Here is a 17,427-nt window from a genome sequence, read left to right on the forward strand (position 1 = left end):
CGATAGGAAACACTCTTGGCCCTCCCATGTGTCTTACCTGGCAGCCCACTGTATGCAGTTCATCAGTGTCCTACGTGTCCTCAATGGTGCTTCCTGGGGTGCCGATCGAACCTCCCTCCTCCGTTTGTACCAGTCCCTTGTTTGTTCGAAACTCGACTATGGGTGCTTTGTTTATGCGTCTGCACGCCCATCCCTCTTAAGCAGTCTCAACACTATCCACCATCATGGCATCCATTCAGCCACAGGCGCCTTTTACACCAGCCCGGTTGAGAGTCTGTATGCTGAAGCTGCTGAACTACCACTGTTCTACTGCCGTCACTTCCTCCTCAGCAGGTATGGACGCCATTTGTCTGCCATGCATGGCCACCCATCCTATGCCTCCTTCTTTGATGATTCCTTTGATCGTCAGAATGGGGCTCGTCCCTCTTCTCTGTTACCTCCTGGACGACTTTCACCACTTGCTATGGCGGCTTAAATTCACACTAACTGCAACTTCCCCTTGAGCGTGAACCCTTCACCACCTTGGCTTCGTGAAACAATCTGTGTTAACCTTGGCCTTCATCCGCTTCCTAAGAACACTACTCCAACACCGGTCAATCGCCTCCAGTTTCACGACCTTAACATGGAACTTCGTGACAGTGCCTTTGTATGCACTGATGGCTCTCAGATTGACCGTGGTGTCAGGTGTGCCTTCATCTTTGGCACCCATGTCTGTCGATATCGGCTTTCAGCACACTCCTCAGTATTTGTAGCTGAGCTCTTCGTCTTGTCACGCCATGGAGTACATCCGGCGACACAGCCTTTCCAATTGTGTCCTCTGCTCAGACTCACGCAGTGTCCTCCAAATTCTATGTGCGCTGTATACTGCTCATCCCTTAGTGCCAAGGGTCCAGGAAAACTGCCATGTGCTCACTGTTGGTGGAGCCAATGTCATGTTTCTGTGGGTCCCTGGTCATGCCGGACTGCCAGGAAACGAGGCTGCTGACGCTGTTGCCAAGGCTGCAGTCCTCGTACTTCAGCCCGCGAGTACCTATATTCCCTCTGTCCCTATATTGCCCTCTGTCAGGAGGTGGTGTCCCTTTGGCATCACCAATGGCCCTCCCTTCACGGGAATAAGCTCCTGCTTATTAAATCTCCCCCAGCGCCTTGGACGACCCCCTCTCGGCCCTCCCGCCGGGACGTGATTATTTTAACTCGGCTGCATATTGGGTACTGCCTTTTTAGCCATCGTCATTTGGTAAGTGGCGCTAACCCACCACTTTCTACACATTACGCCCAAGCTTTCTGTCCGTCACTTCTTGTTGGAATGCCTTCCTAAAAAAAAATTTTTTTAAATTGACGTTCCAGCTTGAGTTTTCCTTGTGATTTTTCAGTCGGTTTAGCGAATGACGCGCGGGCTGTCGACCGCATTTTGCTTTCTATCCGCCTAAGCAATACGGCGAAGGCCATTTAATTTTTAGTTTTGGACCTCCATGTCTGTATGGTGTTTTTTTAGCCCTTCTTCCACGTGCCTGTTGTTTGCTGTCTCCTATTCTGTCCATTGGGACTGACGTATAGTTTTTTAACTCCTCTATATTTTTGACTTGGGCGCCTATGACCCCAGTTGTTTTTAGCGTGCTAAAGCAAAACAAAACGACTACTATTATTCGGCCCACTTCCACTGCACTAGTTTCGGAATCAATAAGGCGGATTTCAAACAAGGGCACTACTTGGCCACTTAAGGCCTTTTCGAGAAATAGGGTCTTGCTGGAAGCATCTAAAGAGATGGCTTAGGTTTTTGCTGATCACTTTTTTGCAATCACTTCATCATCCAGACAGCTCTTGCGTTTCAGGTGTTCCATAGAACTGCGGAGATGAGGAAGATCCACTTCTTCCTGCATAATTAGGTCTACAACCTTCCACTCTCCATGTGGGAACTGGAATCAGCTCTGTCTACCGCCAGAGACACTGCTCCAGGACCAGACGAAATTCATTATACCATGCTCTGTCATCTGTGCCCTGTGTCCTGGAGCGAAAGGCCATCTCCTCTCTTCTTCCAGTCAGATCTGGTTTTGTGGACAGTACCCCACTACTTGGAAGGAGGCAATATCAATTCCATTATGGAAACCAGTCAAGGACTGCAGCGTCCCTAGCAGTTACTGGTGCGTAGCCCGTACCAGTGATATCAGTAAGACTCTTGAACACTAGGTCAACCGCCACCTCGTCGGGCTGCTCGAATTCAGAGGTCACCTGAGCCGCTCCCAGTGCGGTTTGAGGTGCTACCATTCCACCTTTGACAGCTTAATTGCGATGGAGATGGCAATACAGGAGTTGTCCTTACAATTTTGTGTGTTTTTTACCTCAAAAATACGTAAGACACTTATTGAAGGTACAGCAATCTTCATCAACTTCATGAATGGGAACTACGTAGACATCTGCCACTTCTTCCCCAATCCTTCCTCGAGGACCAGCACTTTCTATATTGCGTTGGTGATGCCTTACCTGATTGCTATGTTAAAGAGAATTTTGTCCCCCAAGGCAGTGTGCTCAGTGTCACATTGTCTGCCATTGCTATCACTAGCATTTGCGGAGAGCATCATTCACCTTGCTCGCCAGACTCCAGGATTTTACAGAAAGAGAGGAAAATCATGGAGTACAAGACCCTGGACCGACTGACCTACACTAAGGCTAAGAGGAAATTTCAGCGCCTACATGCTGTGGCTAAGGCCTCCTCATACGTCACCGCTACAAGAACAATTGTCGCCACATCAGTTCCTCAAATTTCTGTTGCCCCTCGGAACTGGGAGACTACACCTGCTCCCTTGATGGAGGTGGGGGGGGGGGGCGGGGGGCGGTACTACCCTCCCTGTTGCTCCCGCACCATCTACTTTGGGAACAACACCCCTCTCCGCCTCACCCATCAGGGATTTCAGTCTTAACTTCTGAGCGAGAGAAGCGTAAGTCTTCTTCGGCTCTTCTCACTGGGAAGGGGTCCCTTAGATCACTCCCTTCCCAGGTTTCTGCTGGTGGGAAAGATGACACCCGCCAGCGGCTGAAGAGCCCAAAAGCAGCTGGTTGTAGGGCTTCACGCTCGTAATCAGTCCCAGAGACTGATTCAGTGAAGTCCTCCCAGCCAGGGAAACCCAAGGAACAGTGCGAGAAATCGAAAAAGACCGCTCTGCATCTGAGAATGGGGTGGAGATTCTGGCGTCTGCTGAGAACCTAGATCTCGCCAGATCCTCAGACACAATAGATACAGACTGCTCAGGCAAAAAGTCGGTGGCAGCAGGTGACCCTGAGGCGGAAACTGCCTCATTGAATGTTCCATGCCTTCCCAGTCTCACGATGAGGTCATTCTCCAGTGGAATTGCGGCGTTTTTCAACCGCGTGGCTGAGCTACGCCAACTGTTAAGCTTTACACCTGCTTTCTGCATTGCCCTCCAGTAAACCTGCTTCCCGGCAATCAGAACCCCTGCGCTCCACGGCTATAAGGTATATTACAATAACCGTGGCGACTATAATCGAGTGTCAGGTGGAGTTTGCGTTTCTGTCCCAAAGTGTCGTGAAACTATGTCGCTTTAAATCGCTTTTGAAGCTGTGGCTGTCAGAATAAGGACGATGCAATGTATATCTTCCTCCAGATGGTGCAGTACCCCTGAGTGTATTAGTTACACTTATTGATCAACTCCCTAAACCTTTCCTACTTTTGGGAGATTTCAACTCCCATAACCCCTTGTGGGGTGACACTGTGCGTACTGGCTCAGGCAGGGATGTCGAAACTTCGCTGCCTCAGTCCCACTTTTAACTCTTAAATACTGGGACCGCCAGTGTAGCTCGAGGTAGTTACTTGGCCATTGATTTAGCAGTTTGCGCCCCAGGAGCTCTCCCATCTGTCCACAGGAGAACACATGACGATCTGTGTGGTAATAAGCACTTCCCCATCTTCCTGTTACTGCCCCGGCGTCAGACCCACGGATGCCTGCCCAGATGAGCTTTAAACAAGGTGGACTGGGAATATTTCACGTCTGCTGTCACCGTTGAATCTCCCCCACACGGTGATATCGATGTGGTGGTTGAGCAGGTAACTACAACGATCGTTTCTGCAGCGGAGAACGCGATCCCTCGTCCTCTAGGGTGCCGCCGGGGAAAGACAGTCTCTTGGTGGTCGCCGGGAGTCGCTAAGGCAATTGTAGAGCGTCGGCGAGCTCTACAGCGACATAAGCTGCACCCTTCCCTTGAGCATCTGATAGCCTTTAAGCGGCTCCGTGCCCGTGTACGCCAGCTCATAAAACGACGGGAACAGGAGTGTTGGGAGAGGTACGTATCGACCATTGGATGCTATACGTCGCTTAACCAAGTGGACGAAGATCAGAAGTCTTTTTGGGTACGAGACCCCAACAGGAGTTCCTAGCGTTACCATCAATGGCGAGCTATGTACCGACGCAAACACGATTGCCGAGCACTTTGCTGAGCGCTATGCTCGAGCGTCTGCGTCGGAGAACTACATCGCAGCCTTCCGCCCCCGCAAACGGCGGATGGAAAGGGAAGTCCTCTCGTCCACTACACGCCACAACGAACCCTATAACGCCCGAGTTAAGGAGTGGGAGCGCCTTAGCGCATTTGCACATTGCCTCAAAACAGCTTCTGGGCCGGATTGGATCATCAGTCAGATGATTAAAAATCTCTCATCTGACTACAAGCGACACCTCATTATCTTCAACTGGATCTGGTGTGATGGCGTCTTTCCAGCGCGATGGCGGGAGAGCACCATCGTTCCGGTGCTCAAACCCGGTAAAAACCCGCTTGATGTGGATAGCTATCGGCCCATCAGCGACATCAACGTTGTCTGTAAGCTGCTGGAACGTTTGGTATGTTAGCGATTGGATTGGGTCGTGGAGTCACGTGGCTTGCTGGCTCCATGTCAGGGAGGCTTCCGGCAGAGTCGCTCTACCACTGATAATCTTGTGTCCATCGCGTCTACCATCCGAACAGCCTTTCCCAGGTGGCAACACCTGATTGCCGCCTTTTTTTGACTTCCGTAAAGCATATGACACGACTTGGCGACATCATATCCTTGTCACATTGTATGAGTGGTGTCTCCGAGGACCACTCCCGATTTTTATCAAAAACTTCCTGCTGTCGCTCCGTAGTTTCCGTGTCCAAGTTGGTGCCTCCCGTAGTCTCCCCCCCTCCCTCCCCCCATATCCAAGAGAAGACGGTCCCGCAGCGTTCTTTATTGAGTGTATCACTATTTTTAATGGCCATTAACGGTCTAGCAGAAGCTGTAGGGTTGTCCGTCTCACCCTCTCTGTATACAGACGACTTCAGCATTTCGTACTGCTTCACCAGTTTTCGGCCGGTAAGTCGTTTGTTACGCACTTCTGTCGGCGTCATACCCTTCATCCGGATCCAGGACTATACCTTCCTGACGGTCCACTCACTGTAGTGGAGACATACCGATTCTTAGGACTGGTTTTCGACGCCCGACTGACATGCCTCCCTCACATTCGTCAGCTTAGGTGGAAGTGCTGGCAACACCTCAATGCCCTCCGCAGCCTGAGCAATACCAACTGGGGTTCAGATCGCTCTTCGATGCTGCAGCTCTACAGAGCCTATGTTCAATTCTGCCTTGTCCATGTGAGTCTGGTTTATGGTTTGGTGGCGCCCTGAGCGTTGCGCGTACTTGAACCAGTGCCCCACTGTGGCGTTCGCCTAGCGGCAGAAGCTTTTAGAAAGAGTCCAGTGTCCTGGTGGAGGCCGGAGTCCCTCCATTGCAGATCGGACGTGCACAACAGCTCACCAGTTACGTTGCACACATTCGTACTTCTCCTGAACATCCAAATTACCGTCTCCTTTTCCCATCCGCGTCAGTTCATCTCCCGTATCGGCGGCCCAGGTCAAGACTAACGATTGCGGAACAAGTGCGATCCCTTCTGTCTGAACTGGAGGCCTTCCCTTTACCACCTTCCATCCAGGTCCGTCCGCATACACCTCCATGGTGTACAACTAGGCCGCAGATTCATCAGGCCGTTTTGCATGACCTTAAGGACTCAGTTACTCCTGTCGCTCTCTGCTGTCACTTCCTCTCTGTTCTTGGCGTATTCCGGGACTCTGAAGTGGTTTACACCGACGACTCGATGGCTGATGGTCATGTTGGCCTCGCCAACGTCCACAAGGGCCATTTTGAACAGCATTCCTTGCCCGATGGCTGCGGTGTATTCACTGCAGGGCTGGTGGCCATCTCTTGTGAACTTCAGTATATCCGTTCATGCCCCGGGAATTATTTCTTCTGTGTAGTTATTCCGTGAGCAGCCTACAAGCTATCGACCAGTGCTACGCTCACCATCCTTTGGTAGCGTCCCTCCAGGAAGGAGTCCTCCTATTTCCTGGACCAGTCCCACCGTTTAGTTGTGTTTGTGGGGACCCCAGGACACGTCGACATCCCAGGCAACGAACATGCCGACAGGCTGGCCAAACAGGCTACGCGGAAACCGCTTCTGGAGATGGGCATCTCTGAACCTGACCTGCGTTCTGCCTTACGCTGTAGGGTTTCTCGGCTTTGGGAGACTGAATGACATAACGGTATGCACAACAAACTGCGTGTCAATAGGGAGACTACAAATGTGTGGAAGTCTTCCATGCGGGCCTCTCGCAGGGAATGAGTTGTCCTCTGCCGGCTCTGCATTGGCTACGCTTGGACAACCCACAGTTACCTTCTGTGCCGTGAAGACCCTTTTGAATGTCGGTGCAGCGCCCAGTTGACAGTGACATATTCTGGAGCATTTTCCCACTCTGACTGCCCAGCGACGAAATCTGGCGTTACTGGTCGCTGATTTTATGTAACAGCTCCTCATTAGCTGATTTAGTTTTACGTTTTATTCGTGAGGGTAGGTTTTATCATTTGATCTAAGTTTTAGCGCATATCGTTTGTCCCTCTGTCTCTCCCTAGTGCTTCTAGGATGGAGGTTTTAATGTGTTGCCGAGTGGCTGGCTTCTCCTTTTTTTATTCTCATGGTTAGCCAGCCGTGGTAATTTGCTTCTTTGTTTTAACCTCTTCATTCCGTTTCTTGCGTTTCTTTGGTTTTCTTGTCCCCTTTTGTCCATTTACATGATTGTTGCCCTTCATCGTTCTTATGATTTTACCTTTCATTCCGTTTTGATTTGTCTGTGTCGTTTGTTTTATTCTCACACTTGTGGCATTCTTTTATTTGGAACAAGGGACTGATGACCTCGTAGTTTGGTCCCTTTCCCCCCTCTTTTAATCCAAACAACAAACCATTTTCTGACAGGCGCTTCATCCATCAGTGGGAGGCTGAATGGTTGAATGTGACGAAAAACAAACTGCAGTCGCTTTAATCGACCACACAGGCATGGCGTACTTCGTCAGCCTCATCACTGGTAGGGGTTCTGCTTACCAGGCTGCGCATCGGACATAGCTCTTTAACACCTGGATTCCTCCTCCGGCGGTAGGATCCACTACTCTGCTCAGAGTAGCATATTTTGGCAACGTGTGTCTTACAAGATGATATCCGGTCACCCCTCAGTCTCGATGGAGATCTGCCTACCATCCTCGCCGATTCTGATTCCAGCGATGCAAAAGTGGTGAAATTTTGTGAATTGTTAGGCCTCACCCCTAAATTGTTGCGGAAGGGAGACATACTTTAATGCATTATAAACTGCTCTGCATGTGGAGACAGCCTTTGTCCCCACCTATGAGATTGGTATGCTGACTTTTTGTCAGGACGCTGATACGATGGTGTGCGACCCTCACCTAAAATCATCATAATACTGGAAGCATCTGGGTAACGTAACCACCGTGTCATATAATGGTGCATTGTTGCTGTACACTACCGCCTATCCAATGCAGACGGTTGTAGAGTTATTTCCCTTGAAATGCAGAATCCGAATCGCTGCTGAATACCCCCACTTCATCAAGGAACTTAGCAATTTTATTTATACTCCTTTAGTGGCTTGCTGCGGTACTATTTAGCAGGTATTTCAGTGTGTATGAGCTGTACTGTCAGGTTCCTGGGAAAAAAAGATGCTAAACTTTATTTCTTCTTTGTAATACTTATAACTTTGACTACCCGTCGTAGATGCTCTACTTAGTGTGAGAGCTCTTAGTATGAAATGAAATGAGTGTACGGCATTGTTGGCCGGGAGGCCTCATCCGGGGAATTTAGGCCGCCAAGTGCAAGTCTTATTGCAGTCGACGCCACATTGGACGACTTGTGTGCCGGTGATGAGGATGAAATGATAACACAACACCCAGTCCACGAGTGGAGAAAATATCCAACCCGGCCGGGAGTTGAAGCCGGGCCCGCTGCATGGGAGACAAGCACGTCACCACCCAGCTAAGCAGGCGGACCTCTTAGGACAAATATCGCGCTGGCACAGCGCTTAGCAGTAAGTCCATTTTGGTCGACGATATCTACCCGACGCAGATTTAACTTTCTGCGGCTTCCTTTTTCATTCCTTTTTCGCCAGTACACATTCTACTACTGTTATTTCATTTCTTCCTTTCCCTACTGTTGAATTCCATTCCCAACCCCCAACCCAGAAATTAATTAATCAATCAATTTTCGTCTCCTTTGCTCCCTTAACTATTTGATAAATTTCTTTCATCTCATCATAAATTCTTTCAGTATCTTCATATGCGGAGCTAATCGGCATGTAAATTGTACTGCTCTGGTGTAGGCTTTGTGTCTGTTTTGGATACGATAATGTGTTTGCTTCCCTGATTATAGTCCCATATACGCATTCGTATTTATTCATTATTAAATCTGCTCATACATTACCCCTATTTGACTCTATTTATAACCTTGCATTCACCTGACCGGAAGACTCGTTCTTTCTGCCACTGCGCTTTCATTAATTCCCATAATATCTAATTTCAGCCTACCTATTTCATGTTTTAAATTATATTACTCTAACTGCAGGTAAAGGCATCCAACATTCCATTCTCCGTAGAAACCCAGATTCGTTTTTCCTGATATCGTCCTGAGTTTTACCCTCCCGGAGTTCCGAATGAAGAATTATTTTACACACGGAATATCCTATTGTCGAGGGTGCCATCATCATTTAACCAGACAGTTGAGCTGCATGTCTGCTAGAAATATTAGTTTTCTCTTTGCTGAAACTGTGCTGCAGTAGCAAATAGCGAGGTGGACTTTGCCGAGATTTAGTGGCTTGCGTGCTCGAGCGATGCAGGTATACGTTACCGTTCCGTAGGTCCAACCGCATCAAAGATTTCTGTAAAAAGGCCAGATGAACAAATGGTTTCTGAAAAGGAGTAGCAGCGATTTTGTAGTTCCAGGTCTTAGGGTAGCGTTCTCGCTTCCCGCAAACGGGGTTCCGGGTTCAGGGATTTTTCCTGCCTCGAGATGACTGGTTGTTGTTGTGTCGTCTTCATAATCATCATCATTCATTCCCATTACGGTCGGAGGAAGGCAATGGCAAACTACTTCCACTAGGACCTTGCTTAGTACGGCGATGCGGGTCCCCCCTTCGCTCCTCGGAGTATGGAACCTCATCATCATCAGGGACAATACTCAGTACAATCGCCTGATCTGGATTCGTAACTTTAGTAAATACAGCCTTGCTGTTTCGTACTCGCTCGGCTGCTGGTAAAGGGAAAATCACGAGGCAAAATATGTGCTACCTCCTTAAGAGTCCGCAGCTCGTGGTCTCGCGGTCGCGTTCCCGCTTCCCGAGCACGTGGACCTGGGTTCGATTTCCGGCGGCGTCAGGGATTTTCACCTGCTTCGAGATGACTGGGTGTTTGTGTTGTCCTCATCATTTCATCATCAATCATGAAAGTGGCGACATTGGGCTGAGCAAAGGTTGGGAATTTGTACGGGCGCTGATAACCGCGCAGTTGAGTGCCCCACAAACCAAACATCATCGTCGTCGTTGTCGTCGTCATCCTTAAGAGTACATTGGTCACTTCGAAGTGTTGTTGATATGGAATTAGAACAGTAGATGGGTCGACGTGTATTCGTGAAAAATAGCAGGAAGGACCTGTCGCGTTTGGAAGTGCCCATGAGCACATGGTGAATGAAGTTGCCCAGTACATTGGTGTATCAAAGGAGACTATCCAACGTATCTAGTAGGAATTGTGCCACTCACAGCCATGTAACAAGACGTAAAAGTTGGAAAAAAAGAGCATAACCAACAGCGACGAAGAGATGAATGTCACGTCTTGTCAGTGAAAAGCTACTGTTAGTAAAAGCATCGAAACCAGTTTCCGAGTTAATATTTTGATGGAAAGTGTTTGTGATGGGCATGAGGATTCGGATACTTGGGAAAAGGCCATTTCTGACAGTAGCACACATCGGTGGGCCAAACGCAGATGCGGAATAGTAGCTGACTGGAGGTGCGTGTGATGTGGTCCGACGAGTTGCGATTTTATCTTTTCAACAGATGCAAGGCTTCAATATGGCGTTTACCCCGTAATGTGTGGAGGGCGTAGTTTAAGCCGGATATGGTTGTGTGTTGTTTTGGGAATGTTTTTTGTAGCAGGCCAGAGTGGCCGAGCGGTTCTAGGCGCTACAGTCTGGAACCGCGCGACCGCTACGGTCGCAGGTTCGAATCCTGCCTCGGGCATGGATGTGTGTGATGTCCTTAGGTTAGTTAGGTTTACGTAGTTCTAAGTTCTAGGGGACTGATGACCACAGCAGTTAAGTCCCATAGTGCTCAGAGCCATTTTATTGTTTTTTGTACCATGTCTTTGGCCTACTGATTCAGGTTTCCGTAAATATGAAGCAGATGTTTATCTCAACATTTTCGACGACCAAGTTTATCCCTTCCTTTTACATTATGATGAGCATACTGTGGACACTCCCGTCTGCAAGGTGACAACAGCAGTGTTCGCAGAGCTGCACCCACACGTTCGTAGTTTGAAGAACGCCTGAGACACTCTACCGCACCTCTGTCCCGCAAAGTCACCCAATCGTGATTCCATGTAATGCGGGTATGTCTGGCACTATTTGGAACAGTAATCAACATTCGCGCACTTCGGTACCTGTATGGATCTAATCATCAATGCTTGGTTTGAGCAGGATGTGGAAACAATTGGCATTTCTCACTCTCGCCGAAACGAGATCACTATCAAGGTTAGAGGCGAGGTTACGCGGCATTAGCGTGGCGTCTCCTAGGGGGTTGCGAATTATTTTTGTCCTTTGTGCTTATTTTCCCCCAAACGCGACCCCAAGCGTAAATATAATCAGGTGGCCTTGACTTTCTGGTCATTTCAGCACTTTTGAATCTCCACCCTCTTGGTGTCACAGTGGCTAATCTCCAGTTCTTATATACGCTGAATAAAAAAATTTCCTTCGCGTCTCACGTGCCACCAACCTGGTTTTGTTCGGGCGGAGGCCTAGCTACGAAGGAAGCGCACGCGTCGCCTCATAAAACCGCTACAGGACCCCCGCCTAACGTCTCCACAGGATGTTTGCCGCGCTCGCGTGAGATAAGGCAGAGGGTGAAGGGGAGGGGAGGTCACAGTGTGTGCGGGCTGACATCGATCGCAGCCGCCGGGCATGCGTGGTAGCGGTCGCCTAGCAACGGCGCACCAGCATCCAGCGCCGAGCGGCGGCAGCGGGCGACCCCGGCGCTCAGTGTGTAGCAGACAGCGATGGCGCGAGGTCGTGTTCCGTGGATGCGGCGACGCCAGCCGCCGCGATGACCGCCGACGACGTTCGCCCGCCACCGCAAGATGCTCAAGCGGAGGAAAAAGCACTGGCGTGAGCTCGTTGTCGATCCGTGACATGCGAGGGCCCCTCCGGTTCTGGACTGCCCCGTTCTTCCCTTTCCGCGTCGCGTAATTTTTTTTTCCGGTTTCTCCGCTAGTACACACGAGCTATTCGTTCCGTCTATTGCCGAGTGCGTCGAGCTTAAGAAAAAATAAGAAAGAATTTATAAAACGCTCGTGCAAACTCTTTCCAAATTGCCGTCAGATTCCGTGTTCCGAAAACTCAATCGGGTAATTAATTTTTCGTATTCGGAGCGAAATTGTGCCGTGAAGAAAGCAGTGGTGATTCCGTGTGTGGACCTGCAGTACAAGAAGAAAAGTATTAAAGAAAAGGAACTTCCGCCGTCGTTCGTCGTCCATTGTAATCCGACCGTAGTGTTTCGAAAGTGGTGTAAATTTTTGTAAATTTGATAGCTTAGCATCTGTTTAGTTGGGTGGCCGCGCTTCGCCGTAGAGAACTGTGACTAGTCGCGCAGTATTGTAAATAACGATGTCCGTCTTCAGGTTCGGTACGATCCGCAGCCCGCCGAGGCGTCCGACCGTGCAGAGCTCTGAACAGAGCCCCTTCTGGTGAGTATTCCGCGCCGCCATTGCGGGCAGCTAGCTCTCGCCCCCAGCCAGCCAGGCTGTTCCGTCTGTAACGGCTGCTACCCTTCCGTTTCTGTCTAGCAAGTGAAGCTACAGGATTCGTAAGAGCTCTCATGGGGCCGCGTTTCCTCTCGCGAAAGATGTCTCATGGTAGCACTGAGAATCCGTAGGGCATGGAAGCAGTAGAGGCGTCATTGTTCGCTGGCGTCCTGTATCACTTGCCTAGTAGCGTGGTTATGCAAGAAATTTGATGGATTGCGCATGGAGGGGGTTTCGCCAACTAGGAAGCCCGCTTTATGCGTACTAACATAAAATGCGGTATCTAAAGTTTTGCTTCATCTCAGCACATGACTATTACTGCAGTACTGTTTATCATGGCAATCTACTAATCTGAGCAAGTTTTTAACTTAATTTCGTTGTTGATTTTGTCCAGCGTCCCTATTTACTTACCCATCTTATTCCAAAAACTAGCTGGTGCTAAATATCAAATGACCACCTCTTTGACGGGGTATTAAATCCTTATCTACCTTGTGTCCAACGGCAACGAACCTGTACCTAATTTCTTGTATGTAACATTCGAGGAACAGTTAACAATATTCATGTTTTCCCCGTTACATCTGATATTTGATGTGGTTTCATTGTTTCGTGTAACTATCTTTGCGTGGGATATCGTCACTCATTGTATGGGGAAGGATGTTCTTGAGGTCAACGAGATATGGACCTTAGACCTCATAGGCACCACGGAAAAATAATTTTTTATTGTTAAATTTATTTCGTTCGGGATTGTTCACGATGATCGCGTAAAAAAGAAATTACGATGTAGCTTGTAAATAGCTTTGAGCATAATTGCAAAAAGTAATCGCTGTATTTTTCACTAAACGTAATACGTAATGTCTACCTTCATGATATTTCTAGGACCTGATTTTTTGCTGACCACTCTTAGCCAGGGAACCTCTGTTTCCCTTTCCTTAATAACTTGCCCCAATTTTTTCTCTGAATAAGCTTTTATCATGTGTTTTTTTGCACTTGTTTTAGACTTTTATTTTGTCTAGTCAGGCCTGATAGACTTTTTGTGCAGGCTATCGGCAACAACATATTTCAGTAAAGTATCGGTTCCTGTTGGTGAATAAGGCGTTTTTTAAAGTTTTTGGTTGGTAATGAGGTTAGCAGTCTCGTTAGTTGACATTTTATGTAGTTTAGAGTCGCTTGTTACTTTCGTCGCATTTCTCTTTGCGATGGTGCTTTGTTGTTCCCAGCGACGACTTCGTGAAATGACGACCACGGTGCTGTAGAGGGCCGCCAGTACATTGGTAGCAGTTTGGCGTGTCTAAATGAACAAAATTTTTGACCCTACAAGATGCTCGAACAGACGACGACGACGACGACGACGAAGAAGAAGAAGAAATAATTTGCTGAAGAAACTATAACATTTAAACTATCATGTATGTGATAGGAGTGAACAGTGTTCTCTATAGTATCGTACGGTTATTACATAAAAACAAAAAGTTTGTACGTTCATTGTTGCCAACGTAGAAAGTGGTGTGTGTGTGTGTGAGAGAGAGAGAGAGAGAGAGAGAGAGAGAGAGAGAGAGATATCGAGATCGCAAGCGTGTTTGTTTTTCTGACTCTGTGTGACGCTGGGCCCGGCTTTCCTTTCGTATTTCAGACGGTAGCCCAGCTAGCATTGGTGCCGTGTGTCAGCGCTCTGGGCGCTTGATTTATAAATAGAATCATTTAGAGGGGGCTCAGGGCGCATAATACACATCTGCGCGGCACATTGTCTTCCTGTTCGCAGCTGGTGCGGTCCCCTCGCTGTCCGTCCCGTGTTCCCACCAGCCCAGCTGGGTGCGACTTCCATTGGGCCACCAGCCCAACGGCTGTTGCCAGTTTGCCGTTAAACACGGAACTGTGGGCTCTGCCATCACCAACGCTGTAGCTATGCGTCTCGTAACTTCTTACGAGGATAGGCGAGTAGTAAGAAGTAGCTACGTCTGATAAAATAATGTTCGTAGTGTGTCAATTTGTCAAGACACTATCATACACACTCCATATAAAAAAAATAACGGTTGGTGGTATCACAAGACAAAGAAAATAAGACACGAACAAAATACCGATATTGGTCTTAACCGCACTAAACGTTTGCAGCATTTGTGCTGTAGCTCGTCACTGTCAGCAGTGGCGCCTTTTGGACTAGATTGAAACGTGGAACGGCACACGTCATACTACCGATGTCTGTGTACCTTCGTGAAATTATAATCCTTTCAGAGACAGCAAATGACGTGGAAGATCCGTAAAATGGAATGCATATTGTCACGAAAATAGGTTACGAGATGAACAACAAAAAAGCCATGGGAGGATAATAGTGTGTAGTCTAAATCAGATAATACTGATTTAGATCAGGTGAGAGGCAGTAATAGCACTAAACAAGTTTCACTATTAGGGCAGCATGTTATATCGTATTTACTTCTGCTGTTAGACTGGCGCAAAAGAAGAATAGCTTTTCCGAAAAAGAGAATTTTTTGGTGGTGGTGGTGGTGGTGGTGGTGGTGGTGGTGGTGGTGGTGGTGGTGGTGTCTTGAGTCCGAAGACTGGTTTGCTACTTTATCCTGTGCAAGCCTCATCGACTCCGCATAGCTACTGCAACCTGCGTCCATTTAAAGCTGCTTGCTGTGTTCATCTCTTGGCCCCTTCGACAATCTCTCCCCCCCCCCCCCCCCCCTCCACACACACACACACAATTCTGCCAATAAAATCATGATTTTTGAGACAAGAGGGTACAAGCTATTGAAACGTGGTATTACAGAAGAATACAGAAGGTTAAGTGGGTAAAGCGGATAAGTAGCGAGGTACTGTCAGCTGATACAAACTACATATCCTGAGGCAACTAAGAATACACGATTTGGTAATGAAGAGGAGGGGGGGATCGTAGAGGGACTGCAGGGCTTAAATACATTAAACAGGTTCAAATTGGCGTGGAACACGGTAATTATGAAGGGATGTAGAGCCAATTACAGATTTGTGTCCACGCATGGAAGACCGCAACTATTTGCTTTGATGTTTGAAGATCAATGGCAGTGTGTCGAACACATAGCAAGTATAGTTAAGACTGATAATCCATATAAATTACGAATGGTTCGAGTATGTTAATACAATGTTAACACATTTTCTGCTTCCGTTTCCATTCCTGGGCACTTAAATCAGCACCACACGCGTTTGCGTCGTCGTCGTCGTCGTTTTCCACAATTTGTATACGCCATTGAACTCTACCAGGGCTCTTAACACTCTTGCATTCTAAATAATTCGTAAGGTTAAATCGAAGTCTTTACATCACTTTACATCACTATAACAGAAAAGTCAGCTTTGTGCTTCATATATAGATGGTAGCTCTCGACAGATCTGCAGGTGTAATACATATATTTTTAACATACGAGTGTAATCCCAAAAGTAAGGTCTCCTATTTTTCTGTAAGTACATAGACTTGTTTATTTCTACAGTGGTTTACATCAGTTTACAGCTTGAACATTTAGCTATTTTTCGACATAATCATCATTTCTGTCGATGCATTTTTGTAGACGCTGTGGCAGTTTATGTATGCCCATGACATACCAGGTCGCCGCCATGCTGTTCAGAAAGTTCTGAACCTCTTCTTTCACCTCGTCGTCGGGGCTGAATCGCTTTCCGGCCAAATGTTCTTTTAACCTAGAGAACATTTGATAGTCGCTGGACGCCAAGTCAGAACTATAGGGTGGGTGGGTGATTGTTCCACTGGAGCTGTTGCAGGAGAGCACCGGTTTGCCTATGTGCGAGCGAGCGTTGTCATGGAGAATGTGTACGCCCGTGCTCAACATTCCTCTTCTCCGGCAGTGAATTGCCCGTTGGAGTTTTTTCAGAGTCTCACAGTACCTGTCAGCGTTAATTGTGGTCCCAGCGATTCAGCTCCGACGACGAGGTGAAAGAAGAGGTTCATAACTTCCTGAACAGCATGGCCGCGAGCTGGTATGGCATGGGCATACAAAAACTGCCACAGCGTCTACAAAAATACATAGACAGAAATGGTGATTATGTCGAAAAATAGCTAAATGTTCAAGCTGTAAACTAATGTAAACCATTGTAGAAATAAACAGGTCTATATACTTATAAAAAATAGGAGACCTTACGTTTGGGATTACCCTCGTATGCTGCCGTTTAAATACCGGTTAATTCGCGGACCGTGTCAGACATATCTTGTCTGTCTGCGTACTATACCCTTGGTGTAAGCATTCTCTCTGCAATATGGTTGATGAGAGTGGCCAAATCGGTAAAAATCGAACTTTGCTGACTAGCTGTGAATGCTTTGCGGTCGGTACCAACTATAACTATTAGACAACAAAGTAATTATTGCTTTCAAATCTCAACAAATATTATTATTTCAAACTCATTTACATGTGACATTTCAGCTATTGTTAACTAGACGGATTCACTACTGAATCTGTAGACGCACCAACAAGTGTTCTTTGCTAACTAAAAAGCAAACAATACTAATCGACGCAATTCGATTTCTATCTACTTACCCAATCCGTCAGTCACCTCATCAACAGCCCTCCTAGAATGCGCGCATAGGGTATCTTCATGGTACGAGCACCAAATCAACACATTAGTATTTGATACATTTTCGATTTTACGTATGTTGGAGTCTGAATTTGACGCAGGGGCGATCAGACTCTGGAAAGGTGTAGTCCATTAGTTTGAGGGAGTAAAGTAGAGCATGAAACAGCGATTTGTTTCACTTTCTTTTCCCTGACCACATTGCTTTTTTCTGACCACATTGCTTTTTTCTGACCACATTGCTTTTTTCTGACCACATTGCTTTTTTCTGACCACATTGCTTTTTTCTGACCACATTGCTTTTTTCTGACCACATTGCTTTTTTCGGACCACATTGCTTTTTTCGGACCACATTGCTTTTTTCTGACCACATTGCTTTTTTCTGACCACATTGCTTTTTTCTGACCACATTGCTTTTTTCTGACCACATTGCTTTTTTCTGACCACATTGCTTTTTTCTGACCACATTGCTTTTTTCTGACCACATTGCTTTTTTCTGACCACATTGCTTTTTTCTGACCACA

The 17,427-nt window shown here is 47.5% G+C and overlaps 1 protein-coding gene across 5 annotated transcripts in view; it reads left to right on the plus strand.

Moving 5' to 3' along the window:
* The window catches only part of LOC126263719 (centrosomin-like), a 399,259-nt gene that overhangs the window by 87,106 nt on the left and 294,726 nt on the right, over positions 1-17,427 (plus strand). For 3 of the 5 annotated variants that reach the window (XM_049960865.1, XM_049960868.1, XM_049960869.1), the window contains exon 1: positions 11,624-12,301. The exons of 1 other annotated variant lie outside the window; for it this stretch is intronic. In XM_049960865.1, the coding sequence (XP_049816822.1) occupies positions 12,222-12,301 (80 nt within the window). In that variant the 5' untranslated portion in view covers positions 11,624-12,221. Of the gene's footprint in view, positions 1-11,620; positions 12,302-17,427 lie in introns of those variants that run through there. One more of the 5 variants, XM_049960870.1, reaches the window with a different exon arrangement.

This window comes from Schistocerca nitens, chromosome 6, assembly GCF_023898315.1.
Source record: "Schistocerca nitens isolate TAMUIC-IGC-003100 chromosome 6, iqSchNite1.1, whole genome shotgun sequence".
Taxonomy (NCBI): domain Eukaryota; kingdom Metazoa; phylum Arthropoda; class Insecta; order Orthoptera; family Acrididae; genus Schistocerca; species Schistocerca nitens.